We start from the raw sequence: 19478 nt of genomic DNA, 5'->3' as shown, positions 1-19478 counted from the left end.
TACATATAGCTATTTTTACTACTTTTATCTTTTAACCTTTATAACAGCTTTATAAATGCCTAGATACTACCTTTACTATAAATATTTACCTTTACTGATAAAATGTTTACTTTCTTTTTTTTTTGTTTGTTACTAATTAGTACCTTTAGAGGTCCCTTTAACATTTCTTATAGAGTCATTTTAGTGGTGTGAACTTTAGCTTTTGCTTGTCTGGAAAACTGTTTCTCTCTCCTTTGATTTTGGATGACAATCTCACTGGGTAGATTACTCTTGGTTGGAGGTTTTCCCCTTTCAGCACTTTGAATATATTGTGTTACTCCCCTCTGGCCTGTAAAGTTTCTCCTGAAAAATCTGCTTATAATCTTATGGGGCTGCCCTTGTGCACAAGAAGTCATTTTACTCCTGCTGCTTTTAAGATTCTCTCTTTAACTTTTGACATTTTAATTATAATGTGCCTTGGTATGGATCTTTTGGGGTTCATCTTTTTGGAATTCTCTGGATTGGAATCTGGATGTCTATTCCCTTCCCCAGTTAATAAAGTTTTTAGCCATTATTTCTTCAAATAAGTTTTCTGTCCCTTTCTCTTTTTCGTCTCCTTCTGAACCCTCTATAATGCAAATGTTATTTTGCTTGATGTTGTCCCATAGATCGCTTAAGCTATTTCCACTTATTTATTTATTTAGGTATAGTTGCTTTACAATGTTGTGTTAATTTCTGCTGTACAATGAAGTGAATCAGCTATATGTATACCTATATCCCCTCCCTCTTGGACCTCCCTCCCAACCCCTCCATCCTACCCATCTAGGTCATCACAGAGCACTGAGCTGAGCTCCCTGGGCTATATAGCAGGTTCCCACTAGCTATCAATTTTACACATGGTAGTGTGTATATGTCAATCCTAATCTCCCAATTTGTCTCACTCCCCTTCCCCCCATGTCCACATGTTCGTTTTCTATGTCTGCATCTCTACTCCTGCCCTGCAAATAGGTTCATCTGTACCATTTTTCTAGATTCCACATATATGTGCTAATATATGATATTTGTTTTTTTTCTTTCTGACTTACTTCACTCTGTATGACAGACTCTAGGTCCATCCACGTCTCTACAAATGACCCAATTTCATTCCTTTTTATGGCTGAGTAATATTCCATTGTATATATGTACCACATCTTCTTTATCTATTCATCTGTTGATGGACATTTAGGTTGCTTACATGTCCTGGCTATTGTAAACAGTGCCACAATTTTTTTTTTTTTCTTTTTGCTCTTCTCTTTGAGTGAGTTCCACTACCCTGTCTTCCAGATCACCGATTCTTTCTCCTGCTTCAATTAGTCTGCTGTTGAATCCCTCTAGTGTATTTTCCAGTTCAACTATTATATTCTTCAGTCATGTGCCTTCTTACATTTTCTATCTCTTTGTTAAAATTCTCACTATGTTTATCCATTTTTTTCTGAGTTTGGTGAGGATCTTCATGACCATTCTTTTGAACTCTTTACCTAGTTGATTACTATTTCTATTTCACTAAGGTTTTTTTTTTTTTTTTCCCCCCCTGGGTTTTTATCTTGTTCTTTCATTTGGAACATATTCCTATGTTTCCTCATTTTGCCTGACTGTGTTTGTTTCTATGAATTCTCCTTTCAGTCCTAAAGGAGAGGCCTTTGTAAGAGATGAACCTTGTTGTTCAACCAACCTTGCCTCTTGGTTGTCTCTCAAACCTTTGTGATTGTCTAAGCAGCCTGATTGGCTCTTGATAGATCCTAGTTGTTGAGGGTGTGTCAATACCTGTCAATGTTCCAAAGGGAGGATCTCAGTCAGTACCTAGTTTCAGGCTGACTGGAAGTCAGATCCTCAGGCAACAGCTTTTAAAGTATGCAAATATATACAGTCCTCTGAGACTTCAGTTGTAAACCCTACTGGCCTCTAGACCAGGCAATTTGGAGGTGTCCCCCTGGTGACAATTGCAAAAATCAGGGTTCCAGGTGAGTCTATAAGCTCTTCACTGGGAAGTACTGGTGAGCTGTAGTATGGCCAAGGAAGAGCACAGAGAAGGCATCACCAGCCTGTGTTCCCTGAGGGCACCTTCTTAGTCCCTAGATGTGTAGTAAACCTGAAGCCTACCCTTCAGGCTGAAGCTCTAAGACAGGTAAATAGACTTTTTTTCACAGGAAGATCTGGAGCATGTTCAGTGTGCTGTCTGTGCTATGCCCTAGGGGTGATGGCCTGCCGAGAACTGTCTCTCTGGTTGTTTCAGCCCCATGGGGCCCAGAAACACAAGTTTCCCTGGCCACCAGAGTCAGGCAATCAAGGAGCATGCACCAGTGGCTTTAGTGGGGTGGGGTATGCCCATCAACACTAGTTAAATAGAAGAGCACAAAACTGGCACCCACTAGTCCCTCAGTCTCTGAAGAGAGCCCCCACCAGCTTCTGTCCCTCCAGCAGACACATTAATATTAGCTAATACACCTCCTTCACATATGGTCTAGGCACTTTTCAAACTGCTGCTTGAACACTTGGTCCCAGGGTGAGTAAGTCTGTGAGTGAGCCCTTTAAGAGTGGAATCTCTGTTCCCTACAGCCCTGTGAGACTTCTGGATGTAAGCCCCATTGGCTTTCAAAGTCAGATGTTTGAGGGGCTTGTCTCTCAGGTACAGGTCTCAAGGGTTCCCCAACCCTGATGTTGGGCATGAACCCCCTCACTCCTCAGGAAGAAGTTCCATACGTGTGAGATCCTTCCGGTCGTGGGTTGCCACACAAGTAGTGGGGTTTTTGGTGAGACCGAATCTTTGCCTCTCCTACCTTCTTCACGTGGTCCTTTTATCCTTTGTTGTGAAGGATCTGTTCAGCTAGTTTTCAGGCCTTTTTTCAGAGGAAATTGTTCCATATACAGCTGTGTATTTGCTGTTTCCATGGGAGGAGGTGAGTTCAGGCTTTTCCTACACTGCCATCTTGAAAAGCCTCTTGTACAGTTTTCATTTTAAATTCTTTTTCAAACTGGAATGTTGTTACTTGCCATTTAACTGTGATTTAATATCCCTTATGGTTATACTTTTCCAATAAAAAATAGTTTAAGTTAAAAAAAAGATTAAAGATAAGTTTCCTTGAGTTTGCAGCCTTACCAAGCTACCTAACTAGACAACATTGCCATCTAGTGGCCTAAACATACTACAGTCATCACCTTTGGGGTGGGAGTTGGGGTCCTAGCATAGGTCTGAGGGGTGTGTCCAGGAAGTGCAATGTTAACAGTGATGCCAAAGCCACATCAAGAACATACAAACTCTTCCAGAGAAAACACGTGAGACCTTCAGTTGGAGAATCCAAAGCTGTACCAGCTCCATAGAGAAAAAAGTACCACTGCCATTGAAACAACCTTTGATCTGCCTCACTTATTTATTTCCTTTTCTTTGAACTTTTAGGGTCCATTTTTTCATTCCCTTGTTCACCTACTGCTTGAAAACATTTTCCAAACATTCTCTCATCTTTACGAAAAGGATGTTACCCTACATCACCATGACCAGGTAAAGACGCAGGAATCAGATTGCTAATGGTGGTTAGGAACTCCACATGGGGGTCAACCTGAGCCTTCATGGAGAACTAGAATGAGCAAGCAAGAGCTGGGCCTTGGTCTAAACAAGACAAAGCTTTAAGAGACAGGAAAATAGGAGAAGGCTTACAAACATGGAGCAGATGCAGCTTCAACTGAGATTCCAAATATTCTAGAGATAAATATTCTTACATCCCTTGGGGCCTCTCCTTTCGTTAAAATCAGTTACTCAGGGTTTCTCCTGATTGACTAGAAGGTTTATGTAATCCGTTGCTTCTGCAACTAGGCCACCTATGGCAACCACCATCAACTGCCGGAAAAGCACGATGGGCATGAAGAAACATGCCCAAGACGGGACCATTATCAGAACACCACTGATAGGTTCTTGCCAACCCTCATCTCTGACCCTGTACAGGTAAGATCATAATAGAAGTTGAGAGCACAAACAAAACAGCCATTAAGTCTTTTTCAACCCACTTTTGATGAAATAAGGATAGAAACAAAAAACATCGGTTTAGATCTGTTTGAACAAAGGAACAGTGAGAAAGCTGGAAGAGGCAATTTTCAGAAATCCAAATATGAGCTTCTCCAAAATTTGCATCAGAGGCTGAGTCATGCCCATGCAAATGGATCTTAGTTCAAATTCATGTTAGAAAAATCTGGAACACACTTACTTCCCCTATGCAAATCTCTGAGGAAAACAGCCGTGGGTTCTTACCTATAATAAAAAGAATCTCCACTGCAATGTCACTGACTGTTGTGCTCCGAGTTGTCGATAGGTCATCATTGCCAATAAAGCAAACGTTGTAAGGTACGGTCACGGCAACATAAAACGTCGCCAATAGAATAAGCCAGTCCCAGCCGGCTTTGAAAGTGCTAAAATGCAAAAGTATGAATTTGGACTTTTTTGCATCAGAAACTTTATACTCCGGAAATGCTGGTTTATCTACAAAAACATTCTGTGGATAAAGACAAAAAGGAGAGAAGGGAGAAACACAACATTAGAAATAAGGAACACAAAGCCTTAAACACATGGGGAGAATTATTTATACATACAATGTCAACACAACTTTATTTTTTTTTTTGAATTTTAGAATTTTATTTATTTTTTTATACAGCAGGTTCTTATTAGTTATCCATTTTATACTTATTAGTGTATATATGTCAATCCCAATCTCCCAACAATGTCAATACATCTTACAAGTGACTTTTAGAAGTTGGTGATGCAAAAAGTAGACTTTTAAGTATGTTAAAATCGGGCAGAGATCTTTGTTATAAGTGACAGGAATATGCAGAGTGTAGTCACCAGTGTTAAAAAGTGACTAATCCAGATTTTGTTCATGAAGAATAAAAAGATCACTACCTAAAATGTCACCTAGAAACATCCAAAGTTGCAAGTATAAGCCTACATACATTATAAACACAAAGATACAGTTATGTTCCTACTGTCATGGGGACATTCCGTATACTTATAGTTTTGAGATGACAAGTCATTATCTAAAGAATATATTGGGCCTGAAATACTTCTAATAACAGCAAAGGTACCATTTTTTTTCTCAAAAGGTTAGAGCTATATGATCAATTCAATTGTAAATAGCTGTTAACATGTCTTTCAAATTATAAGCAGGTTGTGCTGACTACTTGCATTTTGTATTATGGTTGTTGGTGAAGTTTCCAGCTGGGAACCCAAATCTCATAACCTTGATGGACATAGATTTATTCTGGCACTGGCTAGCCCTTGTTAAGATGGCAAAGCAAGAAACAGTTACTTAACAGTTATTATTCAAGTCATGGGAGGAGAAAGGCAATGTTCACTGTGCAGCTGATTAAATGCAGAAGAATAGCTGGAGTTTTTATAACTGCAAAAGCCCTTCACTTTGAAAGCAGTCCAAATTGAGGAACAATTCTCTTTATTGCTGTGAGACAAAGGGAGGCCCAACAATAGCGTGTGTGGCAATTTGACAGCCTCTGACCAGATACTTGCAGACCTTGCTTTGACCTCAATTAATGAGAAATACAAGATAGGTAATGGAAACTTAAATTTGAAAGTTACGTTGAATGAACAGAACAGTTCAAAGTTCTTGAATACTGTTACTTGCAGGTCGCAGTGTGTTTTCTTGTTTCTGGCATTGAAGGAAGGGCAAATTAATGTGATATGTTCAGGGATTCCTAAAGTACTTGGAAATTCAAGAAAGGTTCAGAGCAATCAGGAACACAAGCTCTTTAGTGGTGACCCTCAGTGCCCAAATATTTCTGCTACCTTAATATGAATGCCTCTCCTATCTTGCATCTCTCTTTGGTAGGCATTTACAACACACGTTTCTACTTCTTGTTAATAGTCTCACTCATCCCACAGGGCACCTCATAAAGCCAGGATTTTGTGGTGAGGGAGGGCCTGCTTCACTCCTTCCAGATGGTTCTTTGATGCCCATCTGCCATCGTGTCTATGCTCCATTCAATTCCCTGACTTGACCTGCCTCCTTTGCCTCATTCTCTGGTTTCTAGGAACAGGTTCCAAAGGTGGATTATGACATAAAACTGAGGAAGGAAGAAGAAAGTAACCCCTGTTGGGCTTCTCATCAAAGCTGAGGCTGGTGCATCGGAGAAGAGAGAGTTGGGGTCCATAAGTATAAATCTCAAGGTTGACAAGCACTTCTATTTACAATAGGACATGATGGATTCCAATACGATTTTTTTTCAAATATTTACTACGATAACACATAACCAAAAGCCATGGAAGAATATCTCAATTTTTATCCAAATAAGTCTTTTTCTATCATGTTACAGAAATGAAATGTTTACTTTATTTGAGGGAGAAGCCAGTTCTAGGAGTGAAGGTTGGGAAAACTCAAGAAGTAAAGTATTTTTTTTTATTGAATTATGTTGATTATACGAAGCATTAGTGATGCTGATGAAAAAGGTCAGCAATGTAATAGTTATCTCCACAAATCAGAAAATAAATCACACTATTTCATTTTTATAGGCTACTTAAAATATATTATTTAAATTATTTTAAAAGATACTGAGAATCCAATACATCTCAGATTAGACTTAAATTTTAAAAGGTGTTTCATTCAAATTCTGCATACATCCTGACACAATCACCTGAGTGAAAAAAAGAGATGTGCTTCTCCTCCTGCTTCTCTATTTGTAAAGTTTTATCAAAAACCTTTTGAATGGAAGAAAATTTCTTACAATTGGGAAGTGTGCTTTTAGCAAGTAAGGGGGAAAAGACGTATTATTTATAACCCTGAAACCTATGAAGTTTGCCTAAAGAATAATACAACCAACCATCCTCGACGTTAGTTATATATATTATTTATTAATTTTCAAGCCTATTGTTTAGTACCAATGGTGTTTGAGTAGTTTAACCTCTACGCTATGTATAACTGAAACAGAGTAGTTAAGGCCAAAGCCTAATCAAGGTAACTGTTTCCTAAACGATTTTTGCAACATGTCTTTGAAATTAACATCCAAATGAACAAAGGGATGGGAAAATGTTTCTACAGTCATTACAGCTGAGTAATTGCAAGGCATGCCTTCGATGACTACCAGCCCGGTACCCTGTTGGTCATATGTGGGCATCTAAAGCACTGTCCCTTCAAGCTCCCAAGGCTCCCATGTGATCTTTGGGTTGAAGACATTTGCATCATCCCAATGTCATGTAATAGACAGAGTAACAAATCAAGGAAACCAGAAATTAAAAACCTTTTCCAAGAGGTACCATGTGGCAAAGTTAGAGCCAGGATTAAAGGGTGTTACATCCTGATTCTCAGAGCTTGCTAATGGCCTGATGAGCTAATTTGTTCTGAGTTGAATCATACATTCCTATTCCACAGAATTGTATCAGAGAAGCAGCAAGGTAGGGGCAGAAGCACCGTGGCTTTGAGTCAGAAGATTCATGGATGGGTCCCACATCTGTTGGTTATACTTTTGAGATCTCAAATAAGTCGTTCTTTTCCATCTTTAAATTGGAACGAATAAAAATCATATCTAGTAATGGCTTGCTGTAAGGATCAAATGATATGATAACAGCAAAAGGAATTTGTAAATAGCAAAGAGCTACAAAAACATTAAGAAGTCTTTTTTTTGGGCACATGAATGTTAATATATCCAGAATTCCCCAAAGACTGATAGTCTAGCCAGTAAACCATTCAGATCATTGTTTCCTCTTCCCTCTTCTCTCTTTCTGTTGTCCTTTAGTCACTCTGCCCTGTTCTCCTTGAAAAGAGATGGTGAACAGGGCCAGTCCTGATTCCACATTTCCTTTTCAGAAATAAGATGTTACCTGTATTGTCAGATTCACTGTGCTGATTGGACACCTTTCCTTACCATGTATTATTTTAATGCTCCACCCTGATATTTGTACTTCTTAAATAAATGCAATTTAGCAAATTAGCCAAGTGGTGGGAGTTATGATTTTTTAAATAAGATTTTTAAGTACTGTTCTGTACTTTGTTGAATCAAAAGGGGAAAAACAGCATGTTCTGTGAATGCATTTTTAAGTTCACTAATACTTAGTACATTTAAATGACTCTGGACTAAATGCTAGAAGAGTGTCATCTTTCAGCATTACAGAATCTCAGACTAATATTTGTTTAGATGTTTTGCTGGCTGGCTTTCATAGAATCAACCCCAGGTGTGGTTACCTTTGTTTCTTCCTAGAACTTGTTTACTGTCACTAAGGCTGACTTGGTAACTGAAGGCAGGTATAACGAGGGACCAGGGGAAGGATTCAGAGATCTAGTGGTGTGCACGGTTTGAAGTCTATCCCTGGACTCTCAGGAAACCAATGTGACATACGGGTGTCCCTAGAAAATCTTTATATTAAGCCAAGACAAACTAAACAGAATGTGACTCTTAACAGTGGTGCGTGGCAGATCAGCACAAACATGAGTGATGGTCCTGGAGCACAAAGAGATGGAAATGGCTTGTCTGGCTTCCAGAGGGGAATCCCACTGAAGCAGAACCAGGTTGGCAGCGCTTTCATGTCAGATCGTGCTCTACACCTGGGCTCATGCATCTTTGCTCACTAAAATCAGGTAAGCAGATACTTTGTGTGTCTGATGCATGACTGCTTTAGCAAAGCATCCATATGTCAGATTAGGTACTCTCAAGCTCTTTGTGTACAATGAGATGCCAAAGACTCTCCTGTGTCCTTAACTCCCAGAACCTCGGGATCTAGATCAATTCCAAAACAGCAATGGTTGTTTGATATGACTTTTTCTAAATTCATTGGCAAGTTAGACCCTGAGTCTTGATGTCTGCTGCCCATAGTCACATATACTCCCAAAGTTGTATGTTCTGGAGATTCCGCAAGGCAAATTAATGACACTACCATCATTTGAAAAATCATCTTTGAATATCTACAACCAAACAGACAGAGCTCTGGATCTCCGAGTGAAGTCTCTTAGTTCTCAGAACCAATGATAAAATTAACTGTGAAATCCTGGAGGACGTGTGTCACTTAAAACACTACAGAGTCACCTTTTATAGTCACAGTTGACAGATAACCACCAGGTTTCAGAGAGGAGCCCTACCATAATTTACTACGAGTGTGACTTTTAAAAAACCCATATAATATATGGCATGTCATTTCAAACCCAGTTCCAAGGTGCGAAATTTCCAACTCTGTGTTGCATAAAATGTAAATTTTCCAAATAAAGTAATGACTTTGATTTGTTCATGGTCCCCCTGGATGAAAGCATTCAGTGAAATTAGATAAAGTGCAAAATAGATGGAGCTAAAATTAAATCTGAGAAATTTTAACCAACAAACTATGGATGTGTAATATAACTTGTTCATAAAATGTAACCAGTCCCATTTGCAGTGTCCCTAGTACCATATTGTACTGACTGAAATAATATTCTATGCTGTGATAACACTATGATTAATCATTTTTATTATAGAAATGCCTCGTGACTGCTGACCTTTTCCAGTTTGTTTTTTATAGGAAAGCACAAGCCAAAGTGGAAAAAAAATCTAGCAAAGCCAATAAATGCGTAATTGGAGGCTTTCTTTTGTGAATCAAACACTGCCACCAAGGGAAAGTCTAGCATTCACTGTGTACACACACACACACCACCTACATTATTTATTTTCAATTTGTTCTTTTCTCTTCTTTGCAGGTGGCCAGAGATGTGATAAAGGACCGCTCGGCTCCGTCTCCGGGCTGAATCAAAGTGGGTCCCTGTTCTTGATCTTCCTTTGGCTTTGTCTGGGGGAAAATAAAACTCATTAAGCATCAATGAATGTATCATTTGACCCCAAGAATGTCATTTTGGCAGTTCCTTCTTAAGAGCACATAGTACATGCTTTTCAACACCTAAAATTATTTGCTGGCTCCTAATGACATTTAATTTAATTTTAGTTCCTTACAATTTATTTATTTTTATCATCATATTAACATCATTATTTTTTTAAATTAAAGTAAAACATACAAGAGCACAGAGAAACTTTCAAAGAGTTCAGGAAAGCATTAAGCAAAAAAATCTTACTCCTTCCTTCCGGCTGTTCCACATTCATATCCCTAATTCTACTTTCAACCTTTTTTTCTCAATTTTTTCCAGAAAAATATCTAATACATATGCTATATCCACATTTATATTTATTTCTTTGCATAAATGGAAGTTTGCAATAAAAACTATTTATATTTTACTTTTTCCACTTCAAAGTAATGTAAATCATTTCTAATTTGCACATTATCGTTCTCTGCCATTCTTTTTTACAGCTAAGAGTGTACCATGTTAAGGATATAACTAGTCTTATTTCCTTTACTATTTCCCTATCATGAACATTTAGGTTTATCCAGGATTTTTTAAAAATCTCTGTAGATAATCCTGCAATGAATATTCTTAAATGCATAGAGCTGTGCATTGGTATGCCAAGATATTCAGTAAATAAATTACTAGGAGTGGATATGTACATTTCAAATTTTGGTATACATATTCCAAATTTAATTCCTGCAACTTACACTCCCAGCAACATTGAGTGGATGTGCCTACTTTACCACAGACATCAAAATTATGAATATAAAATAAGAGTAGCCTAACATTTTAATAGCTGAAAGATGCCATAACATTGTTTGAAGTTGCATTTTTAAAATGATGAGTGTGGATAAGCATTCACTTAAATATTATTGTCCAATTGCATTTATTCTTATGAAGTCTATTCATATTATTTTTGCCAATTTTGAAATTAAGTTGGTACTTTCTATTTATTTGCATGAGCTCTTTGTATATTAGTTACCATTTTCTTATCACATATGCTGTTGACAATGTTCCCCTTTTGTTACTTGACCTTGGATTTTTATTTATGCTGTATAAAAATTTTACATTTTTTAATGTTGTCAGACTTATCATCTATAAATTTTTGGTGTCTAGACTTTATGTCCTGCATAACCAAATTGTCTTCACTCAAAAATTATTTTAAAAAATCTATGTCTGCTTTCTTCCAACATGTTTATGTCTTCATCTTTTAATTTTAAACATTTAAATTTTTAATCCAATTGGACTCTATGTTAGTAAAATTAGGTAAGAATCCAGCTATTTTATTTTCTTTCCAAAGGCTTACTGCCAAAGAGAAATATATAAATTGACTCTATGAAATGAAGAAACATTTAGTGCTTATTTGGTCAGTTGGTGAATGTATAATTTTATGCTTAATAAATTCTATATATATGACAATAATTGCAAAATATAAAAATTAAAAACTTATTTATCTAAGCTTCATCATCAAACCTCTGTAGTACTTTGAAGGCTGTTTGATTCCTCTTCATAAAAATGATTTGGTTTGGTTGCTACACTGGGGAAGCCATGTAACTATTATTGATGGCCAGTGTGTGCCAGGCCCTGTTCTAGATCCTCAGTATTAAGCGATTTCAATTAATCTTCATAAATACTCATTGAGATAAGCATTATTATCCTCCATTTACAGAGGAGAAAACTGAAAGGTCTAATATCGTGTCACATGACCACATGGCTAGTTAGGAGTAGAGCCAGTCTGTGAAGCCAGATTGGTCTAAATTCTCTACTTCCACATGTAGCCCAAGTTCTTTAATGACTTAAATCAATGTTCAAATGCTGCTTGGTGTTAAGTGTCACATAGACAAATATGTCATAGTCACTGCCCCTCTGAGCCTGATCTCCAGGTGTTTCAATGCCTTTAATTCCCGCCCCCCATTCTCAGTCCACACTGGAATGTTTTTAATGACCAGAAAATAGGATGTTTTATTCATGGCAAAAGTCTAATCTGATGTTACATGTTTTTTCATTGCTCACCTTTTGCTTCAAACTTTGAAAGAATGTTTAAAATAGAATATATTACTATAGACCTGAATCAATAAAAACAGATTAACAAAAAAACACAACGTAGAAGATCAAAAGGGGTACTTTTTTTTTGGAAACTCGATTGAACAAAGCACATTTTATTGTACTACTAAAAGTTAAGGTTACGTCTTCATGTGTTCAGTTTTTTTGGTCTGCATAGAAGTCTTATAAGTAGCATCTGAAAATGTAATAATTAATCGATCAGGGTGTAATTTTTACATATATTTAAATTGGAAAACTGCCAGAGTTTTAAGATAGTGTCTACAGGAATGTGGTAGGAAAGGCCAGCAGGCTGCTTATGCAATGTCAGTCGGTATGAAAATGACGGATGGAATTACAATGCTAACTACAAAATGGACCAGATTAGAGACTTATGACAGTCAATAAGCCAAATCCCTTCTCTGTGGAGAAATCTAATTATGGGTGAGATATTCCAAATCAAATAACAAGAATTTTATAATCTTAAAAAATAATCCCTCAAAGGGAAATGTCAGAGAAATGTATGTGTCTTGGTCTTGGCTCTAAGTGGAAGGAAAAAAAAAAGTTTCCTTGAAAAGTTTTAATCATGATTTAACCTTCATGCAAGATTGGGACTGAAAATCATTCCACTTAGGTGATTGGAAATCTCCCAGGCAAAGGAATGAATTTAAAATGGTCCTGGGTTGGTAGCTCCCAAATGAAAAAAAAATCAAAAATAGAGTTGGGAACAACTCATTTAAAAAAAAAAAAAGTCTTGACAGTGAAATTCATAATTTTCATATAAATACAAACACATAAAATATACATATGAAATACACTTGAAACACAAGTGTGCTTGTGTGTATAACTAGAAACAAGCCAAATGTCCATAAGCAAAAAAGAAATGCATAAATGGTTGTATAGTCATGACATAGGATGTTAAACTAGCCTTAGTGAGAATAATTGGAAAATGAATGAAATTGTGCCCCTACCTGTTAGCACAGAAAGATCTCAAAAACACAATGCTAAGTACAAAAGCAATAAAGATGAGCACTGACAACATGGCAACATTTTTATAATATTCACACACATGCAAAACTAAGTAATATACCATCTAGGGAAATGTATGTGCTACAAAACTACCCATAATCATATGACTACAGCAAATTGCAGAGATTGGAAAACGTAGTCTCTAGCTGGGTTACCATGTGCCTTCCTAAATGGAATTAGTTAAATTCTGTTTTGTTAAACTGGATTTGGGGTGTATGGGGATTTTTAAGAACATTTTCATATTATATGTATTACAGATATTATATTTTTGAATGTAAAAAATATTTCACAACAAATAAAGACAAGACTAAAGTGGAATTGGACCATGTAGCAGTGGGACCTGACCAGATTCCTTAGAGTTGGGGTGGTTAGGGGTGAGGCATCAATTGCTTAAGATGAATGACTCAGGGTTAAAACCTGAAGGAGGAAGAGTTATTAATAAGATGAGGGGTGGCAGAGGGAAGAACATTCCTGAGAGCAAATAAAAGGTGTGAGAACCTTGGTCAGAAGGGAGCTCAGTGTCTTGGAAGAACTCAAAGAAGTCCTGGAGGGTTGGGATATAGAGAATGGGAAGAAGAGAAGAAAAAGGGAAAGCAGAAGGTAGGCAGAAGTCCACTTCACTTTTCCTCAGACTATGTCAGCCACACTGAGCTGTAGACAAAGCTGGGGAATACAGTCTCTAGTTGGGCAGCCATGTGCCCTGTTAAATCATAGTCTTGTATGAAAGGGTCTCTCAGACACAGGATAAACCTGTATGGTCACCGCCATAACTATGGCTTGCTATAAGAGAAAACCAAATAAGAGTCAACAAGAAGGATATACAAATGAAAGAAATAAATGAAATGGAAAAAAAAGTTTAGAAAATATATGATCAATAAAACCAAAGGAAGATAAAAGTGTTAAACTTCTGGCAATTGTATTCAAGGAAAAATAGAGACAACATCAACAATGTTAAGATTTTAAAAAGGACCATAAATTGAGAAGACTTTTAGAATGATGAGATTATTTTGTGCAAAAATCTATCAGCATAGTTTTCTAGATTAAATGAATACTTTGGGGAGGGTAGTTAATTCCCAAAATAGGTCCCCAAAGTGGTAAAAACCTTGAGTAGACCAATAACCATGGAAGGAAGTAGAGAATGAGACCATTTCATTCATACTGCTTATCACCCCCACTAAAGGCTATTTCAGATGGTTTTAAAGGTCAGTGTTATCAAGCCTTAAAGGAACAAGTAATTTTTTTATTGAAGTATAATTGATTTACAATGTTTCAGGTGTACAGCAAAGTGATTCAGATATATATATATATATATATATATATATATATATATATATATATATATATATAATATATCTTTTTTAAATTCTTTTCCATGATAGGTTATTACAAGATATTAAATGTAGTTTCCTGTGCTATACAGTAGGTCCTTGTTGTTTATCTATTTTTTATACAGTAGTGTGTATCTGTTAATCCCGAATTCCCAATTTATCCCTCTCCCCACTTCCCCTTTGGTAATCATAAGTTTGTTTCCTACATTTGTGAGTCTATTTTTGTTTTGTAAATAAGTTTATTTGTATCCATTTTAAAATTCCACATATAAGTGATATCATATGATATTTGTCTTTCTCTGCCTTACTTCACTTAGCATGATAATCTCTAGGTCGATCCATGTTGCTGCAAATGGTATTATTTCATTCTTTTTTATGGCTGAGTAATATTCCATTTTATATTACACCACATCTTCTTTATTCATTCATCTGTTGATGGACATTTAGGTTGCTTCCATGTCTTGACTATTATAAATAGTGCTGTTATGAACATTGGGGTGCAAATTAGAATTTTTGTCTTTTCCAGATATATACCCAAGAGTGAGATTGCTGGATCATACAGTAAGTCTATTTTTAGTTTTTTAAGAACCTCCATACTGTTCTCCATAGTGGTCACACCAATTTACATTCCCACCAACAGTGTAGGAGGAGGAACAAATAATTCTTTTAAAGCTTTGGAGAACAAAAAAGCCTGAAAATTTCTGAATTCAATCTACAAGTCCAGAAAAGTCTGATATCAAAACTAGGTGAGTATAACACAAAAAGATAACCATATACCACTTTGAATATATATGCTAAAATCCTAAACAATACATTAGTAAACTGAATATAGAAGTGTATTAAAAGAAAATGTACCATGCTTATCGGGATTTATTCCAAGGATGGTTCCATTTTAGGAAATTATTATATAATTCATCAGATTTATAAAGAAGAAAACCCATGTCATTATCTCAGTAAACACTGATTTTTTAAACATAACTCCATAAATATTCTTTTTTAAAAAATGACTTTGTAATAAGCAAGCAATAGATGCAAGGAATTTTCTTTAACTTGATAGAAAATATCTATGAGTAACCAAGGGAAAACTCATATTTAATGAGGTGACATTAGAAGCTTCATAGTTTTTGCAATTTATAAAATGACAAAAATTTCCCCCCAAAATGGAAAATGAAGTCAATGTAAACCCATTATGGAAGTTTTTGAAAATAAAGAAAAATAAAGAAATAAAGAATGCCCGGTTGTTTACATTAACGATTTCATGCATTTCCTTCTACATTTTTACTGCATTTATTTTTTTACTAACTCATTTGCAACTACATAACATATACACAATTATTCCTTGAATATTAAAAAATAATACATGTACATTTTACAAAATTTAGAAGTGTAAACAATGTAAAGCAGAAAAGGAATCTCTTTCATACTACCATCTCCCAGAAATAATTTAACATTTTGGTGGATTTATTTTTTTATTTTGTTCTAGGATTTCTTTCTTTTCTTTTTCTCACATCACTGAACTCATATCATGTAACTAATCTTAAATATAATTAACACAGAATAATCACAGATTTTTAGATAGGGAAAAATATCTATCTGCCAAAAGACATGGGACTGGATCGTAGCTTTACTTGATTAAGAAAAATGTTTGTAACTCAGTTCATTCAATATGGATTATATATATATAATATATATAAATTTTTTCAAAATGTATAGAATATTCTTTTAAAGGTTGAAATGCAAATGGTCATTTGTTCATGAACTAAGCCTTGCTTCCGTGGTGGGAAATGAAAACGCTGAATGATTCTGCTGGCGGAATTGTAGTGATGCTGTGCTACACATCCAGATGCCCCCTCAGAATTAAAAGGGTTGTCTTGGGCTTCCCTGGTGGTACAGTGGTTGGGAGTCTGCCTACCAGTGCAGGGGACGCGGGATCGAGCCCTGGCCCAGGAGGATCCCACATGCAGTGGAGCGGCTAGGCCCGTGTGACACAATTACTGAGCCTGCGCTCCAGAGCCCGCGAGCCACAACTACTGAGCCTGCGTGCCACAACTACTGAAGCCCGTGCGCCTAGAGCCCATGCTCCGCAACAAGGGGGGCCACTGCAATGAGAAGCCCGCGCACCGCAGCGAAGAGTGGCCCCCGTTCGCCGTGACTAGAGTGAGCCCGCGTGCAGCAGCGAAGACCCAATGCAGTCAAAAATAAATAAATTAAAAAATAAAAAAAGGGTTAAGTCTGCGGTGGCTGGGAGTATGCCGGCCCAGAGCCCTCACCTCTTAGCCCTCAGTCCTTTCTGGCATTGCCTTCAGCTGAAGGAAGTGACCTTGATCAAGATCACGCCCCTTTCCCAGAGCAGCCTGCATTCAATGATGGGTCAATATAGGTGTGTAACAGGAGGTCCCCCTGTCCAACCCTGAAGGACACACAGCTTTAGCTGGTGGTGTACCTGGAGTGGGCAAAATATCTTGTTGCAACTTCATTGCAGCCCAATGTGTTCCTCTGCTCCTTCCTTCCTTCTCTCCCTTTATACAAGTGTTGAGCCTAAGAGGATTCCCTGAAAACTTCTTGCAATCTCCATCTCAGACCAGCTTCCCAGAGATCCTGACCTGCATCAACAGTGTTGCAGCTTCACCCTTGTTCACAGGGTCTGAATAAACACAGCTGGTTGGTGTTTAAGTAATGATTACCCTCTGAACTGTGGGGTAAAGGATGTGCCCCAGAAAAAAAAATATTTACTATTTGTTATGTGAGCTAAGACTGCCACCTTCCATATAAGTAAACAAAGGATGTTGCAGCCATCAAGACATCACATTACAGCCTCCCCAGTGGTGAGCCCTGAGGGAAGTCAGGATGGAAACAGGATGCCAGTCATCTAGCAGTCAACTGCTGCAGCCACCCCCACAGTGTACCCTGAGGAGACTCTGGATGAGAAAGCACAGAATACTGGCCCCAGAGAGCTGAGGTGCATGTCAAAGGAATGATTTCAGTGAGCCCAGACTCTTGCATCTTCCCATACATAGAAAAGGACTAAGTTCCTTAACTTGAGATATCTGGTTTTCTTTAATTCGCAGTAATCTTTTGATGTACCAACTACCTGGTCTTTTGTTGAAAAAAATCCTATATATCCTGGCTCCACCCCCCCCACCCCCCTTGCTTCTTCAGAACAGTTTCTCAGAGTTCAGAGGCTTAAGTCCTCAGAATGTCCACCATATAAAACATAACTCTCAACTTTTAGGTTGTGCGTTTTTTTTCAGTTGACGGTTATGATACATAGAAATGACTAGAAGGGAAAGAAGAATAATGTAGTGAATTGTTACAGGACTTGGCTTATTCCATGAATTGAAGAATCCCTCTGGATTTAATACATAATGGGTCCAAACTGGTTTAGGAAAGACACAAATTTATAACTTCCACATTCTTAGATTTATAATTCTGAATCATTTCTATTGGCTGGAACACATCTTTAAGTAGTTTCTTTCAGGAGACATTTTTGGGTTATGTATTTTATGGTTTTCCATATACTGAACTCTGCAAATGTCTACTGTGACTTTGCTAGTCTGAGAATGTCACAAAAACCTGCCAATCTCTGGATCTATCAGATGGGTCGTATGCTGGGACAGGGCAGTGGGAGCTTCCAAACAAGGTGTAGGCAATAAGAAGTGTTGTCTGTAGAAAATTTAAAAACAATAATCCAACCACATTTGGTCAGCTTTTTATTACTGCCACATGCTGGTAATTTAAAATAATCCCAGTGACAAAACATTCTTCCTCAACCCAAAATCTTTTGTTAATCTTGATTCAAAACAATTCCTGTGGTTATTGTTAAATTTTAATAATACATGTAAGTTTCAAAATTGGCACATTTATAGTACAGACTGGGAGAAAATATTTCCAAATCACTTATCTCTAGAATACATAAAGAACTCCCCAAACTCAACATTAAGAAAACCTAACAATCCAGTTAGAAAATGAACAAAACATACGAAGAGATATTTCACTTAAGAGGATACAAGAATGGTGAATATTCACATGGAAAGATGTTCAACATCACTAGTCATTAGGGAAATGCAAATTGAGACTATAATGAGATATCACTACACACCAACCAGAAGAGCTAAAATGAAAAATAATGACAATACCGAATGCTGGTGAGGAAGTGGAGGTACCGGGTATTTCACACATTGCTGACAGAAATGTAAAGTGATACATTCACTCTGGAAAATAGTTTGGCAGTTTCTTCAAAAACAACAACTAAATATATACTTAACCCTGCAAACCAGCAATTATATTCCCGGGCAATTACCCCAGAGAAATGAAAACTTATGTCCACACAAAAACCTGTGCACAATTGTTCATAGCAGCTTTATCCGTAATAGCCAAGAACAGGAAACAACCCAAATGTCATTCAATCAGTGAATGGTTAAATAAATTGTGGTATATCCATACTATGGAATACCATTCAGGAATAAGAAGGAACAAAATATTAATGTATTCATAACTTGGATACATCTACAGGCCATTATATTCAGTTAAAAAAAGCTAATCACAAAAAGTTACATACTACATGATTCCATTTACATAACATTTTCTAAATATTGGAGGTGGGGAACAGACCAGCAGTAGTCAGAGGGTAGGGGAGTGTATGACTCCAAAAGGGTAGCAAGAGGAAGATATTTGTAGAGATGAAATAGTTATGTATCTTGATTATGGCTGTGGTCACACAAATCTACCCTTGTGATGAAATGGCATAGAACTATACACACATAATGTCCCAATGCCAATTTCCCAGTTTGGGTATTATACTATAATTATGTAAGATGTAACCATTGGAAACAACTGAGACCTTTCTCTCTCTCTACTATGACTGAAAATTCCCATGAATCTATAACTATTTCAGAATAGAAAGTGAAAGGGATATTTTCAGGTTACGTCTGGATATTGCTTTGTTTTTACTGATTTTTGAGTGCAGCATATTGAGGCCTTTTAATTGCTTTCAACATGTGCGAATCCAAGCTGCATGGAAGTCTGGAGCTGGTGTCTCATCTCAGTGATGTTGGTAGCCCAAGAGTCTGTGTCAATTTGGGAAAAGAATCCTTCCTCAAAACATACTACTTCCATCTGAGACAGGATGGGACCTGGGACCCTTTGCTGCAGGGCTTGCACCTGGACAAACGTCTCCTCGAGTAACAAAATACAAAGAAACTATAAGGGACTAAAAATAACTGCGTGCATGCCCAGTTGGGGCAAATTACGGATAACAAGATACTAAAAGACCAAA

At 37.1% G+C, this 19478-nt stretch overlaps 1 protein-coding gene across 1 annotated transcript in view; it reads right to left on the bottom strand.

The window, feature by feature from the left end:
• The window catches only part of KCNH8 (potassium voltage-gated channel subfamily H member 8), a 403459-nt gene that overhangs the window by 170618 nt on the left and 213363 nt on the right, over window positions 1–19478 (bottom strand). Inside the window, exons 4-5 of the mRNA XM_059921945.1 lie at window positions 9630–9757; window positions 4259–4499 (exon numbers count right to left, since the gene is read on the bottom strand). Of these exons, the coding sequence (XP_059777928.1) occupies window positions 4259–4499; window positions 9630–9757 (369 nt within the window). The remainder of the gene's footprint in view (window positions 1–4258; window positions 4500–9629; window positions 9758–19478) is intronic.

Source organism: Balaenoptera ricei, chromosome 4, assembly GCF_028023285.1.
Source record: "Balaenoptera ricei isolate mBalRic1 chromosome 4, mBalRic1.hap2, whole genome shotgun sequence".
NCBI lineage: Eukaryota > Metazoa > Chordata > Mammalia > Artiodactyla > Balaenopteridae > Balaenoptera > Balaenoptera ricei.
Note: the sequence above shows the minus strand (reverse complement) of the source record. Positions and strands in the feature narration are given on the sequence as shown.